General features: G+C 41.3%; 1 protein-coding gene across 1 annotated transcript in view; it reads right to left on the reverse strand.

Moving 5' to 3' along the window:
• Positions 1–4,880: 4,880 nt before the first annotated feature.
• snd1 (staphylococcal nuclease and tudor domain containing 1) overlaps positions 4,881–23,987 on the reverse strand; it is a 177,884-nt gene continuing 158,777 nt past the window's right edge. The window contains exons 22-24 of the mRNA XM_085137231.1: positions 21,426–21,629; positions 8,571–8,615; positions 4,881–5,915 (exon numbers count right to left, since the gene is read on the reverse strand). Coding sequence (XP_084993357.1) covers positions 5,850–5,915; positions 8,571–8,615; positions 21,426–21,629 — 315 coding nt within the window. The 3' untranslated portion in view covers positions 4,881–5,849. The remainder of the gene's footprint in view (positions 5,916–8,570; positions 8,616–21,425; positions 21,630–23,987) is intronic.

The raw sequence follows: 23,987 nt of genomic DNA on the forward strand, positions 1-23,987 counted from the left end.
GAATAAATCCAGCTTTCTGTCTTTTTCCATTCTAGCTGAAGTCCGGGACAAACTGTTTCTTTTCAGCTCAATATGAAACGTGTAATATTTTCTCTGAATACGGGACGATTCCATTTTTCACAGGACGGTTGGCAACTCTACTAACCAACCTTATGAATAAAATAAAGTTTACTATCAGTAACATCATAGCACCCACCCAGATGTATAGAAACTCCGTCATGCTAGCTACCACGCAGTACGAGTTATTGTAACTGACTGTAAAAAGTCAGCACAACGAAAATAACCTTTATATCTGACCCAGATAGACTGCAGGTTACAACTTCTTACCCGAAGTTCAGTTCACCTGACACTCGGACCGGCGGCTGCCTTGGATCTCTCCTCCTCCTGCCTCCACTTTCCCTCATCCACCTGCTGCCCTCTGTGGAAGCTCCGCCATAGCCACCACCAAACAACTGAGTTATTGTTACACATCGGCCAGCATCTGGCCAATCCACCACCTTTCATTGTTTATACCGTTACAAAATAAAACCCCAAACAACAAACAAACAAACAAAAAACATCGACCCATAAAAAAGAAAAATCACATCGGCCCACCGGGCAAATGGCCAGTCCAGCTATGGTCGTGCCATCAGTTAACCCTTCGTGCCCAGGGTTGCCGACCCCTGACCTGAAACATACCCTCACTAAATACTACTTGGTGGATGGCAAAATATAAACATTGCAGCAACTCAGTTCTTTTAGATACATAGAGATGAGCTGCTGAAGCTCAATGCAGCCAAAGCGTGCAGATGAGCATCTCTGAATGCACAACAGGTCAAAGTGCAAACAGCAGAAGACCACACAGTGAGCAGCTTTTAAATGCCACAGCCTACACGAGCAGCTTTATGACCACAGAGTACCCGTGTTCTAACGACTGCTTTCAGCAGGATAACAACTTTTCTTAAACTTACAGTCACAGGATCACAATCGAAAACAGCACCTTTGGGATGTGATGGAACAGGAGATTCATGTCATGGAAGGAACTGCAACAAATCTGCAGCAACTGTGTGATTCTATCATGTAAATATGAACCAAAATCTCTCAGGAATCTGTCTCATGAAGAATTAAAGTGTTTATGAAGGGGAAAGCCGTCCAACCCAGTGCTAGCAAGTGAGCAGTGAGTCGAGGTTTCATACTACACCTCGACAAACAAATGCACCATGAATGTGTCTCTTCAACCAGTACAGATTTAATCAGCACAGATGTTTTCTTTTTCTACTTATCCATGATCTCCTGCCTAGGCTTCTGCCTGTCAAAAATGTGCCTCTTCAAAGACTCAGTCAAAAATATTTTCTAGCATTTGCCTTTTATTACCCTTTTATTAATAAACTCTAGCAGTAATAATACATTCTTTAAAAACGTGTGACGTTTTTGGCTGCAGAAACGGACGAGTGGGATTTCATTTGGACTAAAGGACTGGCTTTTTATTGAGCAGCAGCGATGATCTGCTCGCCTGTCTGTGCTGCCTATGTTATCTATTTCTGTGATGCAGTAGGTGGGAATAGCAGACCATCAGGACAATCGGTGACACTTGGGCCCAGTGTTTCCTCAGCTCCCTCCCTTGCTTAATCTGTGTTTTCTTTGTGCTATCCAACATCTCGCTCGTCACTAATCCACACTCGCAGCGCCTCGCCACTGACTCAGAATCTCAAGATATTTTCCTTCCCTTTGTGTGTCTTTCCATGGCTTTTCATCCAGGTCATGACACAGTGATTCAATGATGAGCTTTTTCTAGCGCTGGGAATAATGTGGCCGCTTGTTTTGTGAGTTATTTAAACACTAAAATCTGCCCTGAAAATAAATTCCTATGAAATTCAGTGAAAGTGTTGATTTAAAGAGAGCGATGAGGTTTTTTTCTTATGCAGGTTTGGATGCACTTCTTTTAATGACAAACAGAGCTGTCATTAAAAACTTGTAAACCGAAGCCCACTGGAAATCAAGTGTCCGCTTCACAGTTTTCAGTGTGTTAAATACCTATTTTGTCAGGGTGACTGACCTGCTAATGCAAAGCGCTGCTGAATTCTTATTATTGCAGTATCCTTGTTAGGTTTGCTCTTCGGGAAATAGGCTTTAAACCATATGTATGGTGATTTGAGGAGGCAATGGTGTGGTTTATGTAAGATTTGGCAAAGCATGAGTGCTTTATGATTAACAGTCATTTAATGTGGAGTAGAGCATTTATTTATATGGCAGGCTACATTAAATGTTTATGGGCACTTTATTATAGACCCTTTATTTTATTTTTTGTCAAGTTGCAGGCAAAAGCCGATGAAGATAAGCTCAAGAAAACAGATCAAAAACAAAGAAAAGTCAGATGAGTATTTCAGGGAGTTTACCTTCAGGATTGACAGAGAATTACCCGAAAAGGAAAAAAAATTCTGCGTGTGACAGGTGTCTGGGTGGTCCAACCTGCTGCTGATGGTGTCCAACCATGAGGGATACCGACTATTATTTAAATTTTCTATGTTTTATATATGCTTTTACAATTTCACTGACTCATTAATGTGGTTTCAAATAATTACGTTGGCATATTTACACTCAACCTGTTGTTTTAAATCCTTTTAAACATCCTGATCCGTACGTGGAAACTTGATTTGTCTGAGCCATGTGCATAAATGCTTTCACCACACCACAGATGAAAAGAAATGGTTTTCTTCCTTGTGTTGGATTAAAACTGGTCAACTATTGTTACCCGATTATGCGCACATTGATAGCGGTGTTTTTATATTTTTTGGTCTTTCATTTAAGAGATAATAATGATAATATTTGTATTTTTTTCCTTTAGATAATTTTTGTCCGTTTACTTCATGTAACTGTTAATGAGCACACTTTTTTTTTAGATATTCTTTACCAAAACAGAGTTAATTTAATAAGGGGAATGTAATTTTCTATTTAATTAGTGCCATATATTAGGCATTATTTAAGTGCACGTGTAATTAATCATTTTAGCTGTTTAGCTCCTAGTAATGAAAGACTAGCTCGCAAGCGCCCCCAGCTGAATGGCAGCTACAGTTATGTGCAATAGGATTAAAAGGGAGTGGAATGACTGCGCTGTTTGTGGAAGCCACAAAGGCAGGGTCCCTTTAAAGATCCAGAGCTAAAACTATGAGTCAGGCAAAGACTCTTACACTGTTAAGAGTCCTGCAATTAAAAAAAAAAGACTATATGGAGCTGAAAATTAATATAATGGATCCACTTTTATAGAAACCTCTGCCTCAGCAAAGATATCAAGTGTTACCTTCCTTTCCCATTTAACTCAGACAATTCACCTTTGAACTGATTTTTATTTTATATTTATTTTCAACAGAAGCATAATATTGTTAAGAGTGTAGTGTCTAGGCTCAGAGCTCATCACTCCCAGCAGATACATTAGTGACTGATGAGTGAGTAAGTACCCCCCCCCCGTCATTTTTTCAGTGTAACAGTCTCCAAACCATAGATCTTGCTGGCCCCTGTTATTTTACTACTACCTCTACTTGTGGCCTCCCTGTTATATCCGTCTCGTCTTCATTCGCATGTTTTTTCTCTTGGTTCTGACCTTTCTTCTCTCTCCAGAGCATACCTCCACCTTCTCCCTGCAGGTCAAATGTCACCTGCAAACATTATTATCCACAGACACTCCTGCCTGACCTAATCTGTCAGTCTGTAGCTTAACTCCATCCATCTCTTCTCCACTGTCTTCCATACATCTCCTGCACCACCCTCACATACGTCTCTGCCACTCCGGACTTCCTCATACAGTTTGGGTCTTGGCAGCTCATCATATGCTTTCTCTGCATCCACAAAGACACCTTTCTGCTTCTCCATCAACTCTCTCAAAGCAAGCATGACATCTGTTGTGCGGTTTCTCAGCACAAAGCTATGCTGCTGCTTGCTGATCATCACCTCTCTTTTTTACCTAGTTTTATTATCGCTTTCTTGTTGTGAAGAGACAGACAGCACTAACCACCCTGATATGCTACTAATTTAACTCAAGTAAAACAACAATTTAGAGGTTTTAGTCAATTTTGGTCACATCTGACAAAACAACATGACTGACAAGGCTTAGACGGACGTTTATTGGAACATATTGGGTAAACTTTCTAAATTCGTTCTGCCCCTGACAAACACCCACCATGTTCAATAATGAAGAAGACTAAAACTAATGAAAGTAAAATAAAACATTTTAAAAAGATTAAAAAAAAACAACAACTTTGGCCTTGATTGTAGATAAATCTTCAAATTGGACTGTTGTCGCAAAGAGGCTACAAATTCTCTTCCAATACAGATATATTTTGTTTCAGCCAATGGGATGGATCCAATCCAGTGCACGTCAAGGTTTTCTTTTAAAAATTATTTTTGAGAATTGTTTTTGTTTTTAAACAGGCAGGAAACACTTCAAACCTGTACTTTAAAAAAAAAAAAATCACCTCATGTAAATTCAGTAGCTGTGCTTCTGCACGACTTACATAAACTTTAAACTTTTAAGTGAAAACAGTTGATTTTACAGCCCGTTTGTTAGCAGTAGCTGAGCAGGAAGTGATACATTTGAAAGATTTTGGAGGTGAAGGTTAAACAAGCTCAAGCTTAGACAAATTACCATCGGTAATTGCAAATTTTGTGGTTAAAAAAATAAATTAAAAAACCCCAAACTGTCAAGCTTTTAGTGAAAGACCTTTGCTGGATTGTGATGTTTTACAGGAAACAAAACCTTTTATCTGCATTGAAGTGCTCTTAAATTTTGGCACGAGTGTTTCATAAAAAAACTGAAACCCTGAGCTTTATGTCTAAAGGACTTTGTTTCAGGTTGCATTTTTGCATTCTTTCATTTTTATTTGAGGAAAACAAAACAAAAACCCACATTTAATTTGCTTATTTTTTATTCATCAGATTTTTAATAGAATGCAAAGGTCCATTATGTGGAAACAAATTCAAACACTGTATCTGCCATGGCATACAGAGACAGGAAGAGAAGAGACTGCCAGAGACAGGATCATTACCGTTATCAGAATGTAAACTTTACAGAAGAAGAGATGATAAAATGCCACGTGAAGGCATCGATATTTACTGGTCATAAAAGTGTGACAGTGAATAAACGACAAAACACTCCCCACAAAAACATCTGCAAATGTCATAATCACACAGATATACACTGAAGACAAAAATAATTCATCCTTTTTTTGTTTGTTTGTTTGTTTTTTCTTTTCAAGTCTGTGTGGCTTCACCTACAGCACTTTTCTAAAACAAAGCAATATACACCTTTCAACATATCCTCACATTTACAAGAAATTCATTAGGGAAGCATTTGTTGCTTAAAAAAAACAAAGATTAAAAAAAAATTGAGCTTTTTCCTGCAAAACAGACGTTCCCTTCCGAGTAAAGAGGAAAGTGGGGCTTGGGCTAGAGTGTCAGAGAGCAAAGTCGATGACTGGCTGAAACACATACGTAGGCATCACTTATTATCATTCACACAGGTACTGCTGAGAGGATAGTGTGGCAAATAACGGACCGGCAATAGTGCAGCCGCTGATTAGGGAAACTAAAGGACGAAAGGAAAGTGATTCTTGCATGATAATTATTTTTTCTTATAGCTTTGCTAGCATGCTCTATATGGAGCTACTGGGGCTAGCAGGAGGACAAGATGTAAGAGAAGAAGAAAAGCCAGATGGGAGGGTTGAAATGCTAAATATGAGGGAAGAGTGAGTCGCGAGCTTGTTGTTTAGTTCGTCTTCTGTCCGAAGCATCACTTGCCGTCCACGTTGGTCTTTGGAATGGTGTTTAATGGATGGTCTGTTCTCTTTTTTGTGCATCTTCTTTTATCTTTCCTTTCTTTAACGGCTGTAACCGAACTCGTCTGCGTCGTCGGCACGGAAGTCTCCGTAGCGCCAAATGTTGAGCTGATGGGAGGACAGAGACAGATCTCATTGACCATACTGACACAGATAACTGCACAATGTGGTAAAAATGTCCCATTGCTTTGAATGGAACTTCCAATAACCTCTCCAGCACATTGCATGTTAAATGGACAAGAAAAAAGAAAAAGAAGCTAAAGGGAAGAGAGAGCTACAGTGCAACACAGAGAGAGAGAGCTTAGTGCTTTCACAGACCAGTGTGAAGAGCCAGCATCATCATCATCTCCATTTAATCAGACCAGCGTATCCAGGAGGTTCACAGTGCCTCAAACGCCACCAAGTCTATTACTTCTCCTATTCCATTACACTGACAATCCTGCACTGCCCCATAAACCATCTCGTTTGCCTGAATGTCGGCTTTACCGCGACGTGGTTGGCAAAGAGTGTGCGCACTTTGGAACAGCACCCAGTTAGTTACTGCCTTTTTAAAAGCCATAGAAGCCGTCCGGTCTGACAGGTGTTTGTGTGTATATGCGCAGGTCTGCTGTCTGGGATGCTTCTTTTATGGCTCTCAGAAGCATGCGCGTTCAGCTGTTAATGCTGTGATTCATACCTAATTAGCGACTGTGCTAATTAGCAGTAGTTATTAGAATGAATGAAATGAATGAAGCCATTTCCCTGTTTCGCACTCCGCTGCCTTTTTTTTCTGCTCCTCCCTGACACCCTGAAAACATGGCAGTAACTCCGATTGTGATTACAGTCAATTCCACCTCTGACTGACTCATTGTCTGGACATGCTGTATAACCGCCGGGTAGCTAAAGCGTCACAGGAGGGACTGATTCTTTTAGAATGTAGAGCCATCATGCTTTACAAGAGTAAACAAAGCGACATCCAAGTGTCTTCTGCGTGCTCCTGGGGCTCTTGTGAAAGGCTTTTTCTTTGTTGTACGATCCTGTCAAAGTCTCCAGGTTTCAGCCCTTGTCAACAGGACTTATTTGAACAGACCTTTATTACTCCTCTATTATTTTTACATAATGTCTTTTTTAAAATTTTTCTTTTAAAGTATGGCCCCGTAGAGCCGTGTTTGACAAGTGAAAGGTTGATGGTTCAATTCAAGCTAAAGACGCTAATCCCCTTTGCGGTTGTGTCAGGAAGGGCATCTGTTGAAAAATGTGCGGCGCTAACCGCTGGGACGACCCCTTGTCACAAGAGACGAGGTTCAAGTGGCTTCTATTTATTTATGTTTTAAAGGATCAGGATTCAGATTTCCTGAAGAAGTTGGGTAATGTAGTTTCAACTCTTTAATCCTTAAAAAAAACTTACTAGGAGAAACCATAGAAGCTCTTTTCTGAACTGAGTGTTTGCTGTAATATTTCAGGCCTGCTTATAGAACAAAATGACCCGGTGCGCTTCAGAGATTAGTGAAGGTGGTCTCTGCCTGTGCAAACTGTCCAAATAATCGTCAAACCACGTCTTTTTATATATCACACATATCTTTGATATGCTGATATATATGCATTAATGTACAGGGCAGGTCGTCACCCTTATGGAGGAACGAGTCTTAAATCGGAAAGTTGGCACATGTAGTGCACTGGTGGCTTTTAAAAGCAGCAGGATGAATATGTTTTAGTTCATTATTGCCAAAAAAAGGCAACGACTTTCTAGTTTCTTGTGCATATTTATGATATCATCAGTACATAGATGCTTTTGCAATGGAAGAAGTAGAAACTTCAGTAGAAAAGGAACCTTTGAGTGTATACAGCACTTGACCTAGACACAAGTGTGGCAATTTGGACATGTTATGAAGTCTAAACATCAGTTGTGTAAGGGGCGAAAAACACAACACAACAAAACACAGAAATGAACCATCAATGGTCTCCAGGCTTTATATGTGAAGGAGGAAGTTCAATATGATGTTCACTCTAAGTGAAAATCACATTTCCACTCACTACCTAAGGAACCCCACACACAGTGAAGCGATGTATAGAGAAAAAGAAATTGAAACAGTATTACGAGAAAGTAAACAATGGCACTCACAGTGTGTCTGGAGAGCTGGACTCTCGCAGCCCTCCCCGTCCATCTGTGCTACACATAGCGCGAGATAGCACTACACATTAAATTGTAACCCCCCACCAACTAGTCCCTAGAACTCTCTGGTCTGAAAGCACTTATTGTTTTTACATTTCCTGGGTTCCTTTCCAATCTTTTGCTGCCAGTTTCACTTGGCTGGCCGCACAGTTTACTGGTCACAAAATAAATAGATTTGCGGCGGATTGTTATGTCAAAACTCCGACTCGACTCATTCCAACATGAGAGCCCAGTGTGCTAGACCCTAAATCCTATTCATTCCTTCCTCACTATCCCCACTGCACTCTTTTGCACAAATCCCCACCCCCCATTTTCATAGAACGGACCTGCACAGACTGTGGGCAGCAGTCCATATGGGACAATGCTGACTGCCAATGTAATGTGTGACATCTTGAGAAAGAGAAAAAGCAGAGAGGAGAGGATACACTTTCTCTCTGATAGTTTCCAAGGGAGAGTAATTAGTGTTGTAATGTATTCTTGTTTTGGCATCAGTAGATTTCTCAGAGAGGCAAACAAACTACAGGAGGAGGCGACGGAAAAGTGGGAAAAAAAAGGAAAAAGAAATAGAAAACGACAGACAATAAGATGGTGGCTGGGATGAAGTGACTTACCCTGGCACTCTTGGCAGATTCTTGACTGTTCAGGTACTCTGTCACCTGAGGCAGAAAGAGACAAGTCATTAGCATATCACATCCCTGCGTCACCCGTAGGATTTTAAAGGATTAAGGTGAATCAATGCATCCTTTCAACCTGTTCTGCCCCTGAGACATTTCTTTTACCTGCATACATGGAAATTTACAAGTTTTTTTTTTTGCACAAAGTTGACTTTTTATAAAGAAGGGTACTTGCTCACCCTCCCCTTCAGCACTAGATGGAAGGAGCGCAATGTTCTCTGAAGATCAACAAGATCGAAACAACACGCAGACACAAAGTGGTTATGTTACTGCGGGCAATGCAGATCACACAAACATGCAAAGGAAGCACACGGAGCTCCCGACGTCATGTTACAGCGCAACGCTTTCTGTAACTGAGTTAATCCACCAATGGGAGTGGCATCACTTCATGCTAAGTCACTCAAGATAAGAGGCTCTCATACTCATACGTCGATGGTGTGCAGAAGATTTTTTTTTAAACAAGTGCATTTGTAGGACACCTTAAAGGTGTTCTCCTTTGGTGTTTTTTTTCTCTTTTGGTACAAAAACAGTTCTCTTTTGTTTTGTTTTTACAGTAAGGTTGTGGAACAGTGAAATCTAACAGGGAATGAGTCAGCTATGAGCAGTACTGTATAGCTAACTATAGCAACTGTTTGCTAAACAAAACGCATTGTAACGGATACTGTAGGTGCTGTGCAATTAATCAGCTACAACTATAAAAACAACACTGCACGGCACTTTGTAACGACAGCCTCTTTTACTGGTTTTACCCCTCACTCACTGACTGTCTGATAGGCTCCGGCAGGTTTAGTTGGATCGAGCTTTTTCTCAACCAGAAGCGCAAAATCAATTCAGCTAATTAGAAACATACAATAGTGTAAAAAGGAACCGAAGATACAGATCTGCTGTTTTCTTTAAAAAAAAAAAGAAGAAAAAAAAAGGCATCAAGTAATCATAATTGTTTGTTATCTCAACTTAGAGCCTAGAGATAACATTGAATCAACATGTAATTAGCAAATACAGCCAACCTGATGTTTATTCACCAAAGGCTATGCAACGATGATCTATCAAAGTCTGCAAATGAACTTAAATGCTAAAACCCGATGCCTTAAAAAGTGGAATTAAGCTATGACATTATAGTAAAGCAACTGAGTCTAGGGTAGCAACTTGAGCACGTGCCATCTCAGGGTGTATTTTTTGATAAAATCTTTAAATCTAAACTTTCTAATCTGTGATAAATAAACCTAATATGAAATAAAAACAAAGTGTACAAGTATTATTAAAGTGTATAAGTATTATATAAGTCCCCAGATAGTTCTGCCACATACTGTATATAGAAACTCTTTCCACGCTGTCCATTTGCTCAATAGAAGTGCTGCTTTAAAAATATCTACTCAAAGGTAATATGCACATATTGAGAGTATGGAGAGGATTATACGGGAGTTGGAGGAGAGAAGAGAAAACCAATGTGCAGTGTTGAGCATATTGACTGCTTCTGCTAGAACAGCCATTTAGCCTCATTGAATGAACCAGTGATGAGTCATAGGGCAGGTGGGGGGGGGGGGGGGGGGCAAAGGGAGATAGAGAGACAGTTTGCTTAGGTGGGTACAGTGTAAGTGGATGCTTGGACCTTGAAAAGCTCAAGCAACAGACCCTTGGAACGAGATGTCCTCCACCACTTACAATATTGGATAAAATTGTGCACGAGGTACACAAACACAAATAAGAGGTTGCACCACATCTACCGAATAAGCACAATCTGTACGATGCATGCATGAATTTGTTCATTCCTGTCTTTTCTGACATAGTGGCAGACATAACCATGACAGTAAAAGGAAAACTTTAATGAAAGAACACAAAGAAATCCAAAGTCAATTGAAAGAGCAGTCATTGTATTTACACATAAAAGACTCCGTTTTCCAGTATGTTTTGAAGGCGATTATAATAGCAGAAGAGCTGGTTGGCACATACACATCTAGAACAAGGATGCCAGATGTTAAAACAGTCGAGTGTGGATGAGGCTCTGGAGTTTAATTGCTTAGCTAGCTTGTGCACATAGGTTGATTTGATAGCTGCGCTGCATATGGCACAGCCAAGATAACAGACCTGTCTGTCTGTGTGAGCGCGTGCACATGTAAGTGTGCGGCTGAGGAAAGTGCTGTGGCTGCACAAGTCATCCGTCAAAGCCAGCTAAAGGAGAGATTTTTTTTGTTTTTGGAAGGCATTGGGATTTGGCATCTTGGTCCCATCAGGCAGATGTCACCATATGGAAGACCCAGCCGAAGATATTTCACAGACACAAAAGGCCAGTGATGCCATTTGGGCTTTGGAGGAGAGCTCTCAGTGCTCACAGCAGTCTTTCCCAGTGCAACACTTGGACAGCTAGGGGAAGCTAACATGATGGGGAAGAGGGTCTCATACGCGCCAAAGTGGATTAGGCAATATATAAACACAAAAGAGAGAATTGCATTTGTGAGGAAAAATGGCAAACCCCAAAAAGAGCTCAACTTTAGAGGAAATGTATTCCATCTGCACTTTTTCCAAACTCCATAGAGCTGAGAGGCTGAATCCAAATGCTAAGTATTCTGTGAAAGATGCAAAGTCAAGAGCACTACAGCACAATATGCACAGATGATATGCTGCCATACTGAAATTATCATGGTGGGCCTCTTTGTACTGTGGTCGGGAGGGTGCCTTTCCTGGCTCACCCTCATCTTTCACTGTTCCCCTCACTTCACTTCACTGAACACAACAGCCAATCACTGTGCAGCTGAACACAGATGATGACAGACTTTGGATTTCGAACGGCTGCACGTATCCTGTCCCGGATCCTTCTTTTCACAGCTTTTCTATTGGCTCCAGTAGAGAGGCACAATGGCTCATTTGTGACACAAAGTGATGTAAAACTCGTCTGGAGAGGCAAAGAAAAGGAATATTTATCTTTATAGCAAACAAGGGTGTCATCATATAGATGGAGGAGGAAGGGAAATGTAGAAATGATGGCAGGGAGGTAGAATAAGTAAAATAATGTGCACGTAAAATAAAGAAGCCCAATAAGAAAAGAAAAGAAAATGCAGAGTTTGTAGAGGGTTCAGGTAGCAGAAGGCTGCGGGCGACAGTGAGCTTGTCTGGATGACCCTACAGAGCTCCCATATGCCAGACAGATGCCATTAACGGTGAGCAGTGGCTATGGATGCTGGCACCAGAGAATATGTTGTTGGCTAAGGAGGCTGCAGCATACGTGGGAGTGCTCCTGAATGCATGTGATTTCATTCTTTGCAATTACTTGCAACAAAACAACTGACAAAAAAGTTCTACTGTAAAAGCCTGAGACTAAAAACATCTATCTGATACTCGCATTCGCACCAAAGGGGAAGGATCTGAAAATACTTTTGACTCAGCGTTAATGTATGCAGGTAACTTTCTCACGCAAGACTTGGTGGGAGACTTTGTGTAAGTGTGATGCTTCCCGTAAGATGAACGACAGGTGGTGTCGGTCTGGCGGTTTGGCACTTGTCTGTGTATCTGACTGGCTGTGAATCTGCGAGAGTGAGAGAGGCAGCGAGGGAGGGAGACCGTGCATTTCCCCGCACTGGCCAGCATGCCATGCCCAGGTGGTGTTCTGCTAAGTGCGGTGTGAAAGTGGCGGATCGGAGCGAGCGCTAACGCGGCACTTTTGTGACAGGTTGTGCACGTCTGGTGCGTAGGTGAGCTGCGTCTTCTTTGAATTTCACAGCACGTGAAAATGCTAAAGTAAAGCCAGATTTTTGGATGGCGTGTGTATGAAAAACAAGTGACTAATCGACGTTTCAGTGCCCGGGTGTGTTCACGTGGTCCTCGCTGACGATATGGGATGTCAGAGGACTTAAAAACCACCCGAGTGGAAAGGGAACAATGAGGCGTGTCCTCTGTGCATGTTGCACTTTTCTCATTAGCAGCAATGATGATCAGGCGCACAGCCTTTCAGACACATGCAGTCAAACTCCAACATAAAAACTGCCACTAACAGCCTTTTGTCACTATTTCTTTGTTGCTGCTTTGCTCTTGTTTTTTTTCATCCCACTCTATCAATCCTTATTTCGTCTTCTTTCATGTCCCCCCCGCCTGCCTGCCATCACAGCCTCCTTTTGACTACACTGAAAACAAAAAACTCTGCAGCAGACGGATCGTCGTCAGAGCTTCTTCCAGAAAATAATAGCTTTCATGTCCGCAGCTCAGGGTGTTTCCAGTTGAGAATGCTCTGTTAAGCAATGGACTGTCCTATGAGACATCTTTCAATCAACATGTCCACGCATAGCTAACAAGGGAGGGGACTCCTTGAAGGTTTGTCATGTGTCAGGACTGGAGGAATGCAGTGGTGCTTATGTAAAGACAATATAGAAAGACACTGAATCAGATTTTTATTTATTTTTTTAATGGATGTAAAACAAAGTAGATCTACAATGTCTGGCAATTTGTTTTTTGTGTGTGGCTTTTATTTCTCCTAATCCTTTCTTTACTTCCTACTAGGGCTGCACAAATGATCAAACACTTACAATTAACTATTTTTGTTGGCTTATTTGTTTATTTTGACCACAAAGTGAAAGTCTTCAGATTCAGATTCTGTCTTTTCCGTGAATGCTCTGGCATTAACTAAGCAGGGGAAATTGAAGCTTCTGAAGTTGACATAGAACCCAGCTGGGTATTTAACTTAGGTCCCTCATGCTATGAGGCAACAGTGCCAAATAATGAGCTACCAGACCTTGTTGGCCTGCAACACTTATTAAAACCTGATAATCGAGATAAAATGAAATTAGCAAAACTCCATTTTGCGATGACCCATCGTTTTATCTCGTGTTAGAAATCACAGCACACAGCTTTCCTTTGCACCGGTGTGATTTTGCTCCTTCCCAAACCCCCACCAAAAAGCCAAAGCACATCGAGTGCATGAGTGTCATTGCCCCTGTCTGCTGCAAACTAAGACTACATCCTGTTACATGCTGGTCCCCCCAGCATGGCTGTCGGATGAGATCAGATGCTTTGTTGGGAACGTGGCATGACAAGCCCACCAGCGTAGGTTCGTGGAGTTAAAGAGGACACATTCGTGTACCCCAAGCACATACAACAAATGCAAACAGCGTCTAGTGCTCTCCCAGATGTTCTGGAAGGAACTGCTCTTGTAAATATGCAATAACACCACTGCATCTCACCCTAACGTGCAAATTTACTCTCATAAAAGTTGTGTAAGAACATTTTGCTCTTCTCCAATACCATTTTATTTTTCCCAGCAAGGTCAGATATCACAAAACAGTATAAATTAAAACAGCCTGGTGCCTCTACTCCCCTCCTGTACTCACCCCGGGGTCTTAGGAGGGAGGATGGCGTGTAACAGTGTGTGTGTGTGTGTGTGTGTACACATCTGCAGAAGGAATGGCATCTGTGAAGTGGCGCGTGTCAGTTAGGACATGTACAAAAAAAAAAGGGAAAAAAAAGACCCTCAGAGCAGTGCCAGCAGGGGAGGAAAGTGCATGCTAGTGTGTATGCAGTCAATAACAGGGAGCAGAAAATGTCCATTAAAAGGCCCCATCTCTAACTCTACTTGTAAATTAGGTATTGAGCTATTGGTGGAGAGCGGTTATGCTGTAACACACCCGTGACACTCAGTGGGGGGGTGTTTATGTGTGCCCTGTGGGTTTTTGGGGGATGAAGAGGCTCTTGATGGGCTGTGACAGGCGTTGGGGGTTGAAAAGCGAGGGCAGCAACCTGAAAAATCAGTCAACTGGTGGACTGGATATGGCTAAAAGCCATTTATAAATGACACGGTGAAGACTTTTTGGGTTGGGGGCGGAGGCGGCGGAAATCTGATACACTGTGGGGTACCGACTTTCTGTACTCGGCCACACAAACTCCAACCTGCTATTTTTTGTTCTTCTTCTTTTAATCTTACTGGCATTTTTATTACAATTTCACAAACACAAATTTTACTACATTACTACTTATCTTTGGTATTCATCTCCCAGGTTTGCACTTGTGTGTTTTACCATCGCTTTCCTCCTTTCCTCCATGTCAAATACATGAGGGACAGCTACATATGTGACTCCTGTTCTTGGGGAACAGTGTTACATGAAACGTGGTTTGCCCACCAGGCCTCAATTTGTTACAAAGAACCTACTCTACAGAGGCAACAACACTCCCAGGAAGCATATCTTCAATCTCCAAAGCAGTGCCTTAACAGCATGGCAGCAGAGGTGCTCACCACATGAGACCCTTGACTGGAGACTAAAGGGGCAATCGTGGTTTGATAAATGGAAGAGGCGATCCCTGGAGGCAGCCCTCTGCACGTGTGACCCTCTTTCCTGATTTCCCCACATTCAGCTCCCTCTTTATCTACATTTTCAAACTCCATTAACACAATTATTCTGTCCTACTAGCTAACACTGGGGACTATAGCAAGTTGTAAGAAAACTACACTACCCCTGAGGCCCTTTGTGTAAGGAAAAGGGAAAAAAAAAAAAAGTCTGAATAAACAAACCTCACATCATGTGAGCTTCCGCTTACAGGCGTCTCTTCTGGGCCATCAAAGCTTTTCACTATAAAGTCAGCTGCTCAAAATTCATACGGTAAAAGCAAAGCATCAGTGTGAATACGGCAAGAATACAGAGCAAGAAGATAAAAGGCAAAAAATAAAACCATATTTCCTGAGGGGTTCCTGATAATTATAGCTTTCACTTTGAATAGGCCACCTCACAGCTGTTTCCACCACAGTCCACCTTCTGCCGACACACTCACGAAAACATTTAGGTAAAGATCTTCTCTCCATCTTTATATACATTAGGTTAAGGTATCTTAATCCTTTCTGTGGGGAACAAGGTGGAAGCGAAGTCGATACTCCAGCTTGGCTGTTGGTGATTGATAATAATTATGGTGGTGAAGGCAGACGCTTCCGTATTTGTAATTGAGTTGTAATTAGTAAACTGGAAATTATTAGCTTGTAACACTAATGAACTTTGGGGGCCAGCACAGACTTCGGTTAGATGAGGTGACCGAGTGAGACAGTCGGCACCGTGGCCCACCACAGTTTGAATCAGTCATATTTGTTGGCAGCTGCTGACAGAAAACACTGGTGAAAAGCAGCAGAGCACAAACGACAGCGCTCCTAACCACACAGACATCTTCCACTTGAGCTGCCATGACAGGCTCATTACAACTTGGATAAAGAAATATTAAGTGCAAGTGTGAAGTTCTGTGCAGTAGCTAAAAAATATCTGCTCCAGGCACTTATTACTTGTGTGCCCAATCAGGTAGAAAGAAAATAATATATCTGTCATGCAACTTGTGGGCATTATTATCAACCTTGTGTGGGTTTGAAGGGCAGAAACATCTGAGGTAAGTTGCAAATAATTGCACATAACTGCATTTTAAATCACAGCTCATTACGAGGCCACCAGCAGGTTTGATCTGAGCTCTTCTCCACTATAATTCCCGGGGATTATTGCTCATCATGACACAGCACTGAAAGACAAAATGCAAATCAGCACGAGCAAAAGCCAAATGAGGCACCTCGCCATTGAAATCTAAATGACATGGCTCAGGCCCAGGATAACATAAATATACTAAAAGTTGAAAAAATATGACAATCAGAAATGAGGCACTAGTATATACAATAATTCAGAGGAATGGACTGCGTAGGTGTGGAACAAGAAAGAAGGGATGGAGTGGAAAAAACTAAAAAGATAAGGTGAACAGTGAGTTGAGAAAGACAATAAAAAGGGTGAAAAAAGAAACAGAAGTCTGTTAAGTGGGCACCAGTGTGGAAAGCTGCCCTTCTGCGAGTGGATAGTTGATGGTGCCAGGACGAGTCTCAGGTTAGCGCATGAGAGAGGATCTAAATGTGTGTGTTTTTAAAAAGTCACTTTCTTTGTACACAGAACAGTCCAACAGGACATTTGGCAAACATTCATTATCTCTTGTTTGCCAAAGTGAACAGCATTGTCGTTCTTAAGCGTTTATAACTGGATGGAAAATTGTTTTCTCGTGCATCCCGATGCCTTTTTCCCTCTACACTTTTACTGTCAGAGAAAATGACACAAATGCTCCATTTTACACTGAAGAGAGTGATACAAATTTTCTTCATCTCAATGACGGCAGTTGCCAACAGGGGCAATCAGACCAAATGACACATCGCTCTAAATATTGCTACCAAAGGCAACCATAACGTGGCTGTTCAGCTTTACTGCTCATTTATGATACTAATTTGATGAAAACATGTACAGCTGGCTTCTTCTACAAACTGTGGCCAAATTTACCTAACAGTCAGAGCACAGCAGTACACAAACACCCCTTTGTTACCACAGAAGCGTGCACATTGTCGAGCTCTATAGCTGAATTTAAAAAGTCAGAACAGTGATAGAGTCCAAGAACAGACAGCTACACAATAAATAAATATAAATATAAAATATTTAAAATAAATATAAAAGCTTAATAAAAACACATGAGCAGATGGACTACACATGATATGCCATATGCATGTGACAGATTACACTATGAGATTAAAATCTCTTGATTACGCACATCCATTATGTTATGAGGGTGAATATTAACAGTTATTAACAGTTTAAAATATTTACAGCTGTTCTGATTCAGGTTAGTCTGTCGCTTTGGATCGTTTTCATATTATATAACTTGGTGCTTTATTTTCCAAGGACATCAGTGGGTAGGTTCTGTATTAAGAACTTTCTATTGATCATAATTAGGCTCAGTATCTTCCATCTGATTTTCCCATTTCCTCTTTCTCGCCTTCCTTTAAAGTGGAACTAGAGATTTAAGATGAAGCAGCTGGTATATGATCATCATTTCACCTACACTTTCACAATGTTTATACCTTTTCATGACACTGCTATACAGCAGATGTGATAGCTGTCCATATGGTGTGCATAGTGAGCATCTACTAAAGGGCTTAAGGCAGAGAGGCATTAGAAAAAAGAAATAAAGACCCAAATGGATGAATTTTCCTTCCTGCTTTTGCTCTATTGCGACACTGCCATCCTCAAAGACTGGTGTTAACCTTCCGTGCACTTATGACTGACTATTAATGGTTGCTGAAGTGCCAGTGAACATTACAGCCCATCTGTTACGTAAAGCTTTAGCACTAGAGTACAGATTACAATGACCATGTTCCAATGCCCAGGCATGGATAATGACTAAAGAACAGAGACAAAATGGAACAGATAGAAAGGACAAAAGTCATTTTTACAAGGAGGCTGATAGTCTAGATGCATAAAAAGGCAGAAGGGAGGAGTAAAAGAGCACAGGGTGCAAAGCAAGAATGCTTGGATTCTACACTACTGAGCTTTGGGAGAATTTTTATATAGGGGAAGAATGATCCAGAGGTCACCAAGAAGTTGTACTTTAGAACATTTTTTTGGCTCTATTGCACCTTCAAGATAACGTTTTCTGTTGTCGTGCTAGCAGCAGGCACAGTTGGGCTCATGAATCTCCCAGCCACAATGCACCCCACCTTGCACACAAATTACTCTCCATCAACAGTCCAAGTTCACTACAGCAAAATGTAAAGTAAGGTGAACACATTCATCCTGAGCAGCCTACAAGAAAGAGGGAAATTGGAACTGTACAACAGTTTGACTTTGAGCAGCTTTGATTTGTGATTAAAACTATAAAAACTAATGGTTCTCTTTCAGGCTAAAACTCATTCGTATTTTAACTAGGGCTGTTCGATATAACGATATATATTGGATGACGATATAAAAACGTCTATCGTTTCATTTTACGCTATCGTTTGTTTCGTGGTGTCGCAAAATAAACTGTCTACGGCAATATTTTTTCATCGTTTTGATGTCACTGTAGTGGCTATATTCATTTCTTAAAGTTCTTTCTTTCTCTTATATTTAATATAACCACACTACCGACGGACAAGCGCCTGTTTTTATGCGTTGTGGTTAGCAACAACGACGGGAACACCGTAACACATCGCATGTCCGCTTGTTTATGTTCCACATAAACCTTTCACAATAAAACTCAAGATCCTGTTGAGACTTTTCAAAATAAACTGAATCACGTGAAAGAGCAGATTATTTACGGATGAGAAGTAAAAAAAAAGAGCCGCCAGGTGCTAAAAAATAAACCTTAGACTCAAACGTTAGAACAGGCTTTTCCGCGCAGCACGCCTTGTAATAAATACTCACAAAGAAAACGGCGGCCATTACAACTTATGTCTAAAAATGTATCGTTTTATGCATCGGTTAAAACACTGGACTCCAGCTACATGAGCTGGAAACACTTCCCGCAAGTCGAGCTGCCCGAGAGTCACAGAATTTACAAAAATGTTACATTTTTGTGATTTATATCGTTATCGGACGATAGAATTCTTATATCGGGATATGAGATTTTGGTCATATCGCACAGCCCTAATTTTAATTATCAATTCATTTCCACAATATTTGGTTACTTAACACGTTATTCTTTTTGGCTAAAAAACAAAACAAACGGCCAACCAAAAACATTTAATCAATTGTTGATTTTCTGTCACCCAACAAACCGATAGATGCTCATCATTTCTAATAATGCTATAAAGAGCAGAACAGCAATTTGACTACCAAACTTCTAGTTATGCAAACAGAAGTCTAGCAAATAAGCCCACATGTACTGTGACTCAGACGCACAATTTACCACGTTTAGATGTTTCAGAGGTCGTCTGATCCTACTCGAGTTTGTTTTCACGAAGAAGAGAATGTGGAAGATGGCTTTGAGCTTGGAAGCAGACTTGATGGGTGGAATTATCAACAAGAAAGCTGTAGAGCTTTACTTAACACACACTTGTAAACACTTTGGCAACACTGCTGCTTGTTAGGCTTTCTCCACATCAAAATATTTGTCTGAAGCCAGCACAGAAGAGGCAAATGCATGTGGAGGCACAGCTGTTGCATACTAAAGAGGAACTGTTTGATCCAACAAAACCTAAATCTGTGGAGTCTATAAGCCTATTAGTTGAACTGCTGGGAGGTTTTAATCACCGTCCTTTGTCTAAAGGGACCATTAACCAGAGACTGCATTACAGCTGCTGGCTATTCTTGGGAGGTCAGAGTTCAAAACACTCTCACAACGATGCACAGTGCTTTATTGACTAAGGCGGGATGGGAGAGTAAATAAATTGTTTGAAACACTGCGTTGACAAGTCTCTTCTTCCCAGTAGCTTCTAATTTAGATTAATATAGAATCTGATTATATTTATGAGCGATTACACTCTGGTGGACACATTACTCTGTTCCTTTGTGAGCTTTAATTTTGAAATAAATAAGAGTGACTAATATTGCGCTTGTGCAGAAGGAGTAATTGCAGCAGGAATAAATATCCTCCATTTTTCTTTATCTTTCATGTACAGAGTGGCTTTGAGTCTACGAGGAGAATTAGCATAATGAGAGAAAAGCACATGAGTGATGCTTCGTGGTTTGACAAAATGGCCACCGTCTGAGGCAAAGTGGAGGTGTTTTAATGTGTATTGTGAGACTTGCATTTGACAAGTGAGATGAGATAAGCATTAAGTCCTTTGTGCCACAGTGTTTACACTTAGAAAATCTGCAGCCTTTCAGTGTAGTACTAGCTTTCATGTATCGAGAAATTCTCCATGACAAACTAGCACCAAAACATGGTGATTACTTAACTGCTAGGAAGCAAAAGACCTCGTAATGTGAAATAATATGCAATCGGGTCATTCGCCAGTGAGAATGCCAAACATTCACTGTGTATCTAAAATTGCAGTCCAACAAACTTGCACTATTGTCAACGGTGAACAGTGCTGAGATCCAAATTCAGTGACATCATATTTCTCTCGCCGACTTGTTTTCTGGGAGGCAGTCCATAACTGTTAATTCATCTTAAGCAAAAACACCCAGTTCACATCTCACCCAAACTACAAACTATGAATAACTGTCGGCCGCTGTTTGCAAAGTTGAACTGCATTGAAACAATTAAAGATGGGCAGCAAGGACTAGTTTTAAACAGGCACAGGGGCTAAATTATTGAAGGCTGTATTATTGAAAAGTGGTTCAGCTGTAAGCCATGGAGAAATGATGATGCGTTTTTGCTATTCCCAATCTTGAATGGTTCTAGCTTTTTTTAGAGAGGTGAAGGCGGCTTTCAGTTTCACATGCTGTGGGATTTTACAGCAGGAAGAAACAAACATTTAAACTTTACTGCCGAAACAAGCAGTCTGTTGAAGCACCTAGTGAATTACATCCAGGTGGATAAACGCAGTTTTCAACTGCCTACCTCATTGAATATGGGTAACTAAAATTAAAAGGAACCATTAGCCAGCTGATTATTTGGCTAGAAGTATTTTCAGAAATTCAAATGTGAAAAGGTCAGAGTATCATTCAGCGCGTCAGCTCACTGCACACAAACAGAGGCGGATTTAACTTTTTGATTTCAAACAAAGCTCTTTCAGGTTCTCTCTGTTTAACACATCATAAATGTCTTTTATTTTCCACAAGAAAAAAATAAATCTAAAAACAAAATACAAACTCAACCCAAACATTACAGTAGTGGAACTGATAAACGCAGCAGTACCAATAATCTTAACGATACCTATAAATATCAGCTATGTAATTACACGACTACCACATCTATGGCCCTGTTGAGACCAGAAGACTAATTAACGTAGACTGAGAATAGGTCTGGTTGCCTAAACATAACAGCAGCCAATTCACTAAGGGAGAGAAGCAGCATGGAAACAACAGAAAACAACAAGAAATAATTTTTTTTGTTAATCTAACAATGAGAGCTTGCGTCACCAGCATCACATCTCCTCTCCTCACTTACCATCTTCTGCAGATGCTTCTCCTTGCGGACATCCACCATGACTAAGCCCTCTTTAACCAAGCCGAGGCCCACGTCCTCCTTGGTGTCCCCAAACTGTATTGTGACGTGTGGGCAGGTGGCACCCGAGTACTCCACATTCAACAGGCACTGGCTGTTCTGGATGTCTCGAACCACGCAGTCCACCACATCAGCACGGGCGTCCTCCTGAAGAAGCGAGAGGATTTTAAGAAAAGATGAGGAAGGAATGGAAGGTGGTGCAAGAGGGAGACAATTGGGTAGAAATGGATGTTGGATTAAAGAGTGAAAAAATTAAAATTGAGTTGATAATAGAAGAAATGAATAAGAGGGGAGGGAGAAAGTAAAAAAAAAGATGAAAGAGATAATTAAGTAGGTTATCACTACTGATGGCTCACAAATGCAATCTAGAGACTGATTGAAGCAGTGTAGATGTGCACCAGCCAAACTGTAACATCATTCTGTTGGAAACAAACACTGGTAAATGGGGGGGAAAAAACCCTACTGGGCAATAATAACACCACCTCATTCATGTAAGTTATACAAATGACAGTTATCTACTCAACCAGCTAAAGAGGCTTTAGTCTGTCTGAAGCATCTACGGTTAGACTCCTATTGAATCTTCTCCTCATCTAGATCATCAGTCGTCTTCTCCTTTCTTCTTATTCCTCAGGTAGTTACCTCTTCTAATTCCTAACCTTCTCAAATGTGAAAGGCCAGCATTTGTTTGAACATATGGTAGAGAAGGAGGTGGAACAGCTGCAGATCAATCCTGACCTCATGTCCTCCAGCAATCAGGGTGGGTGGGTGGGTGGGTGGGGGGGGAGGAGCCACAACTTCAAAGGCAAGAAGACACTTAGAAACAAAAATCAGTCCCTGGCTATCATCCATCTCTCCCCTACTCCATCCATCTCTTTGCTTCCCTTCTTTCTCGCCCTGGTCTTGTCTCCATGGCAACCCCCTTCGAACTAGCCGCCCTTGGGTTATGTGCGTGCGTGCGCGCGTGTGTGAGCAAGTGTGGGCAGGGAAGCTTGTTCTAGGCACAAAACTAAGGGCCTTTTTTGTCCCCGCTCTCCCCCTGGCCAACTTGTCACAGGCGCTGCAGGGAAGCTCGAGGCAACATTGAGAGAGGGGAAGAGAGGAAGAGCGAGTCAGTGTGTGTCAGAAAGTAAGAGAGTGAGGGAGATAAGAGAGACAGAGAGACAGCTGATACAGGAGGAAAGGGAAAAACGCAGAGAGAGACTACCATAGAAGAGGAATTGCGCTGACACTCGCGAAGAGACGATACAAAATTAATGAGTGCCTTTCAGTGACCCGCTCTCATCCACTGTGTGTAGAACAGACATTTCTGAAGCACTTGAGGGCAACAATGTTTGCATTTGCACCTCAGCTTACATTCGGATAACAAAACACTTCTTTTTTTAAAATGACTTGCTTTGAGCGATATTGAAATGCTATGAAGAAAATGTCATTTTTAATAAAAACAACACAAGCCAAACTTCTCAGACAAGATAATATTACATCTCGTCCCGGCACAAAACACCTTTTTTTCTCTTCTTTTTGAACTTTTCATTTTCAAGAAAACACAAAGCAAATTATGAAAAGAATAAAATAGATGTGTAGTGTCAGCAGGTGTTCTACAGTTTTGTCTAGTGACCTTTGCTTTATAATTTTGGGGCGATCGTGGCTCAAGAGTTGGGAGTTTGCCTTGTAATCGGAAGGTTGCCGGTTCGAGCCCCGGCTTGGACAGTTGACCCGGTTGTGTCCTTGGGCAAGACACTTCACCCGTTGCCTACTGATGGTGGTCAGAGGGCCCGGTGGCGCCAGTGTCTGGCAGCCTCGCCTCTGTCAGTGCGCCCCAGGGTGGCTGTGGCTACAATGTAGCTTTCCATCACCAGTGTGTGAATGTGTGTGTGAATGGGTGGGTGACTGGATGTGTAAAGCGCTTTGGGGTCCTTAGGGACTAGTAAAGCGCTACACAAATACAGGCCATTTACCATTTTAGCTCCCCCCCAAAAAAGAAAAAGTGTATTTTTTCCACCGCTTAATTTGCACGTCTGTTAATGAGAAGAGATCGATAGCAGTCCAGTGTAAGCGATGCAATTTAGTACGTGATTGAGTAATTGGATGGAATAGTAGGCTTGTTTATAAGCCACTACCATTAGAAAGTGGCTATTTTGGTTGGAGTGCTTCTGTCTGGCATTTGTTAAAAGAAATAATTTGGGTGTTCATCTTTTCTACAAGAACAGTCTTAGCAAAAAAAGTTTTAATTAGCTGAAAAGGCAAACTAAAGAAAATGGCAAGGCAGCTGAGAGTTCATGATGCACACGAGAAAACTGGATTAATTACTGATAAATGTGTGGTAGATGCTGCTGGAGTGAGATGTCATGGAAATAACACGCTGTGCCTCTTTGCAAATAAAAACTTTAAGTTAAAAGTGTTATTCCTTCAAAACAGCAGAACAGTGAGAGTGTACCTTGGCATTTCCCCCCCTACAAAGATATTGTTGCCATATGAAAAGGCATTTGGAGGCAGGAGAATGATCTT

This window comes from Neolamprologus multifasciatus, chromosome 17, assembly GCF_963576455.1.
Source record: "Neolamprologus multifasciatus chromosome 17, fNeoMul1.2, whole genome shotgun sequence".
Classification (NCBI taxonomy): domain Eukaryota; kingdom Metazoa; phylum Chordata; class Actinopteri; order Cichliformes; family Cichlidae; genus Neolamprologus; species Neolamprologus multifasciatus.